The 5,319-nt window shown below is 48.8% G+C and overlaps 1 protein-coding gene across 1 annotated transcript; it reads left to right on the top strand.

Moving 5' to 3' along the window:
• The first annotated feature begins 2,462 nt into the window (after nt 1–2,462).
• zic3 (zic family member 3 heterotaxy 1 (odd-paired homolog, Drosophila)) lies at nt 2,463–4,855 on the top strand. The gene is made up of 3 exons (XM_069896033.1): nt 2,463–3,450; nt 4,327–4,490; nt 4,673–4,855. Exons 1-3 carry the CDS (start codon nt 2,463–2,465, stop codon nt 4,853–4,855), a joined length of 1,335 nt encoding a protein of 444 aa, XP_069752134.1.
• Nucleotides 4,856–5,319: the final 464 nt, after the last annotated feature.

Below are 5,319 nucleotides of genomic sequence, written 5' to 3'. Positions count from 1 at the left end.
CCTAATTCAATTACGCGTTTTTGTTACAGAGAAAACGGAGCACGTGCGTCTTGTCATTAATTATCTCCCAGAAACAGCTCGGGACTTCAGTGAACATTCAAAGTTCGATCCCCCGAAACATTTTAAAGGGGATTGTGGTGCGGACACCATTCCAGTTTGATGACGAATAAAAATTCTCGACCTATCTGTCTTGCTAATTTGGAAACTGTGCACCACCTTTTTTATAAGAGGAATATTCGCGAAGGAGTTTCACCGATACTGTGCAGGGAAATTCGGAATTATTCACTGAGGTGTTATTTGCAAATTTACAAATTAAAATAAAGACATAACTGAATGGGGAAGAGTTTGGGTGGGGTGGGTGGGAGGGCACCAATTCCTGTTTATTCGCCTTAACTTACGGCTTCTGGACCGCTAGACCCAACAACAATCCCATTAATCTCCAAACACGTTTCTGGTACAACGATTTCAAGTTACTAAACGATGCACCTTTACCAAGCGAGCAGTTTGTGACGAATGGATTGAAAACAATAAATAAGCTTTTTTTTAATCCAGTAAATCGCTGGCGTTAAGCAAATCTTGATCATTTATTTATAGTGTTCCTTCTTGCTAAAAACATGTTGATTAAAGAAATATTATTATTTACCAATGCAAAGAACTCACCGCTGGCTGCATTTTCGCTTAGTAGACCGAACGTGCGCCGGAGAAGTCTGTGTCGCTACTCTGAACTAACTGCCTACTCTTTGCAAAACTAAAAAAAAGTGAAGTTCTTTCCAATGGAGTGTTTGGGGATAAGGGCCGTCAAAGAATCGTGTTATAAAGCTCTGCATGAAGCAGAGTTTCAATGCATCTCTGAACCTGATCAGATTTTACGTTTCCTGCAGCGAGGCGGCGGCAGTTCTGTGGAAGCAGCTCAATGGACGAGACTTGCTGAGAGAATCCTAGGATACAGCAATCTCAGATCTTCTTGAGACTCTCCTTCCAAATGTTGTTAGCACCTGTGCATGTGTATGTTTTTGTGTGTATTTTTATGTTTGTGTGTTCATGTGTTTGTGTGTGTCTGAATGCGTGTAAAGGTGTATGTGAATGTGTATGTGTGGTGTATGTAGTTAGTGTATGTGAGTGTGTGTGATTGAATGTATGTGTGTGAGTGCATGTGAGTATGTGTGAATGTATGTATATACATATCCAGAGTGGATGTGAGTGCGTGTGTATGTATATTTGAGTGTATGTGGAGTGTATGTGAGTGTGTGTGAGTGTAGGTATATGTGAGTGATTGTGTGTGCGCCGCCTCAACGGGCACGGGCCTTGTTTAAATTAAAAGGGACGATTAAACAATATGGAGAATCACACAAGAACTGGGGATTTTCTCCTGTTTCATAATGGACAAATAGAAAGGTAACAGTCGCATTGTGTTACACTGTCGAGAAAATATACGAAATGAGGTTGTAAACACAAGTTAACTTCGTGTAGACGGAACGCCCTGAATAATCCCTTTAAACAAGATCCCCAATTCCTCTGCTTTCCAGATTTTGCATGTATTACCGCTGAAATCTCTAAAACATTTTTAAATGGCAGGAAGGACCTTTTTCAACGTGCACCCCAGGGACCAATTTAACTAACAGATGGGTAAAGGCTGGTTAAAGAAAGGGGGGACAGCCAGTCAGCAGAAACATCGGAAGTCTCCCAACTCCTCGCCATTCTCGGAGGAAAATATGTGCAGATTTGATTGACGCGAGGTTGTGCATTGCCCCAGCTTCCCAGTGTACACATCTCTACTTTTAAAAGCAATCCGGAGCGGAACAAATGGGCTGAGCACAGTGGGTACGCGTGCGCACAAAGAGCGGATTTGCCAGTTCTGCGCGGTGCCACCGGTTGCGCGCAATTAAGTTCAAATGTACACCACATTTTAACCGCTGGCGCTGAAATTAAATGGAAGAGTAAGATGCAAATCAGGCTGAACTAGGCACAATTAATCAAGGACGATAACATGAAAGTGCCATACCTGTAAAAACCCTCAGAACCAACCAATCTAAATCAAGAAATAGAGTGCGTCTCTTGCATTTTTAATCGCAATTTGTGCCAGTCAACCGGGCCTCTTCCAATCAACACGCAGCACGACCCTCACGTGATGACAAAAGTCCCTTTCCCTGATTGGCTGGCGGTGGGTTGCCTCTTGAGTTGAGTTCTGTGCTGGAGAGTTGAGTGATTGACTATCAGTGCGAGAACACCAGGCTATTGAAGAGGAGGTGTCTGGCTGAGAGCAACAATTACTCCTGGAGTTTGGGCTTTTTTTTGAACAGTGCAAACCCATCAAAAGGCGTTTCTAATGCAAAGGGACTGAAGCGAAAAATCTTTAAGGGTCTCCCGCACCCCCCACCCCCCCCCCCCCCTCCCGCCGCTCACTCCCTCCCTCCCGCGCCATCTGCTTCCAGATTCCCCGGGAGTGAACGTATTTTGTGGCCATGGCGATGCTGTTGGACGGTGGAGCTCAGTTCCCCACCCTCGGGGTGGGCGGTTTCGGTAGCCCCCGGCATCATGATATGGCCAGCCGGGATCCGGGACTGGGGATCGGCCCCTTCTGCGATTCACCGCATCCTGGAGCGTTCAAACTCAGCCCGGGGACTCACGACATCTCGGTCAGCCAGACCTCCGCTTTCACCCCACAAACATCGGGCTACGCCGCCGCCTTGGCTCCTCACGCTGGCCAGGTTGGCTCCTACGGCGGGGCGCCGTTCAATTCCGGCCGGGAGTTCCTGTTCCGCAACCGGAGCGGCGCTATCGGGGACTCTACTCCCGCAGGCTCCCAGCACGGCCTGTTCACTTCGCCCGCCGGGGGGATGCACGGACCCCCCGGCATGACGGATCCCTCAGGACACCTTCTATTCCCAGGACTGCACGAACAAACCTCCAGCCACTCCGCTGCGCACGTCGTGAACGGCCAAATGCGCCTGGGCTTGCACGGGGAACTGTTCGGGAGGGCGGACCCTTACCGAGGGGTCAGCAGCCCCGGGACGGAGCCCTACTCAGCAGCTCAACTCCACAACTACAGTCCGATGAACATGACTGTGGGAATGAACGTGACGGCGCACCAGGGAGCAGGGGCTTTCTTCCGATACATGAGGCAGCCCATCAAACAGGAATTACCCTGTAGGTGGATAGACGAAGCTCAGAGCAATCGCAGCAAAACAACTTGCGAGCGGACTTTCGGCAGTATGCACGAACTGGTGGCCCACCTCGCCGTGGAACACGTCGGCGGACCCGAGCACTCCAACCACATCTGCTACTGGGAGCATTGTTCCAGGGGGGGCAAGTCCTTTAAGGCCAAATACAAACTGATTAATCACATCCGGGTGCACACTGGCGAGAAACCTTTCCCGTGCCCCTTCCCGGGATGTGGGAAAATATTCGCTCGATCGGAAAACCTGAAGATCCACAAACGGACCCACACAGGTAAGGCAAACCCAAGGCGAGCGCATCACAACCGCCGTTGCTTTTTGTGGCCGCTTTCCCCAAAGGGCCTTCTCTTTCACTCATATGGTCAAATTCAGCCCCTGGGGACTTCACCCAGGAACAATCTGCGCGTTATTTTCCCAGTTACTAGGCGGCCTGTTGTGTTAATGCTTCTTCAGACTTACTCGGAAAACCTTCCCTCTCTCTGCGGATAAACTGTCGGGAACTTTCTCGCTGGCCGGAGCTTTCCAATGATAAATGTAAAGATGCGCGCGTTTGGCGTTTATCCACGCAACGATTTTTTAAAAAGGTCGGACTTTCTTCCGTTGACCGAGGATTAGAGAGGACCTCTCGTTCTTGTCTGGCCTCCGCCGCACGCTGGAAAAGGGCAAAGCGCGGCCTGTTACACGAGGTGATCTCTTTTTGTTTTTGAGCGAAGGAAAAAGATGAAATTGCCAACGTCCTTAGGCCGAGAACTACAATTTAGCAAGAGATCACACACCATCTTCCAGCCCCTGAATCTGGGACAGAACGAGAGGGCATCGAACTTTAGATCGTCTCCAACGTCGTGAGACGCTTCATGAAACAAACCCACGCTTTCTTAAAATGTAACCAAAATTGTGATTTATAGGTAAAATTATATGAATTTATTAATTTAGGTGAAATATTTAATGAAGAATAGTTGGGTTAACCGCGGACGTTCTTTTCATTGTTTAGACGGTTCCATTTGTTGATTCAGTTTGATGGGGGTTGATTAAATTCAACAAACTCGCGGCCCTTGATCGTCAATGAGCTGGGACGAGGAATGAGCCATAGATAAGGCCGGCGGTTACATAAGAACGCAGACATCGCAGACATTTTTTGTTGCTCTCACAGGTGAAAAGCCGTTCAAGTGTGAGTTTGGGGGATGTGACAGGCGATTCGCCAACAGCAGCGACCGCAAGAAGCACATGCATGTGCACACATCAGACAAACCCTACATCTGCAGGCTGTGTGACAAGTCCTACACCCATCCCAGCTCCCTCCGCAAACACATGAAGGTAACGGCCTGTTGGCGGACTAACTCCGCGAACAGCACGCTTCCAGCCTGACTCCGCTCGCTCAGTCATTCTGCCACGCAAGAGTTTCATTTTGTTTTTCATTTCGCAGCTCTTGCCGAAGGCTTTCGCGCAAGGGTTTGTGATGGAAATACACAGAGCCACATTTTGTTTTGTCATTGCAGGTACACGAATCTCAGGGTTCGGATTCCTCTCCCGCGCCCAGCTCCGGCTACGAGTCGTCGACACCTCCAGCCCTGTTGTCTTCAAGCAGTGAAGATCCCAGCAAGAACGCGGCACGGCCCGCACAGAAGAATCCCAACCACAACCCGTCGCTGCCCCCGAATTTTAACGAGTGGTACGTGTGAGGGACCGGACGGACGGGAGGGGGACCTGTATAAACTTTATAAAAGGAAGCGGAACAAACGGGCTCCGTCTGCAAGGTGAAAGCCGTGCTGAGCAGCCTGAAGATTTCAACCAATTGCACCGGCGCTCGAGAGGTGATGAAATGTTTTCCTTGTTTTCGCCGGATTTGTTTGGTGGGAGCTGGGCTTTCTCTCACGTTGGGCCATCCCGAGAGAATTCATGGCACCTAGAAGGTGACTGGTGGGAGATCCAGTCTTGAAAAAAAGTGCCAAAGTCCTGTTATGTCTTGGAAGTTAAAAGAATATTTCCTGTCCGATTGGTTGGAAGCTGTTGTGGTGTCCCACACTTCATGGGTTCTGTTCGGTAACACCAGCGCGGCTTTGAGACAATTAACGATGCCTTTTTTTTTGTAAAAACGATTTTCTGTAAATATACACATTCATCATGTCATATTTATCACTTTGTA

Source organism: Narcine bancroftii, chromosome 8 (genome assembly GCF_036971445.1).
Source record: "Narcine bancroftii isolate sNarBan1 chromosome 8, sNarBan1.hap1, whole genome shotgun sequence".
NCBI lineage: Eukaryota > Metazoa > Chordata > Chondrichthyes > Torpediniformes > Narcinidae > Narcine > Narcine bancroftii.
The sequence above is the reverse complement of the archived record's forward strand: the minus strand, read 5'-3'. Positions and strand labels throughout refer to the sequence as shown.

Bases quoted from the DNA above. Each gene is read 5' to 3' on its own strand.
- zic3 (XM_069896033.1), top strand. From the start codon at position 2,463: ATGGCGATGCTGTTGGACGGTGGAGCTCAGTTCCCCACCCTCGGGGTG. The intron at 3,451-4,326 runs GTAAGGCAAACC...TTGCTCTCACAG, and splicing joins CCACAAACGGACCCACACAG to GTGAAAAGCCGTTCAAGTGT. The intron at 4,491-4,672 runs GTAACGGCCTGT...TTGTCATTGCAG, and splicing joins CCCTCCGCAAACACATGAAG to GTACACGAATCTCAGGGTTC.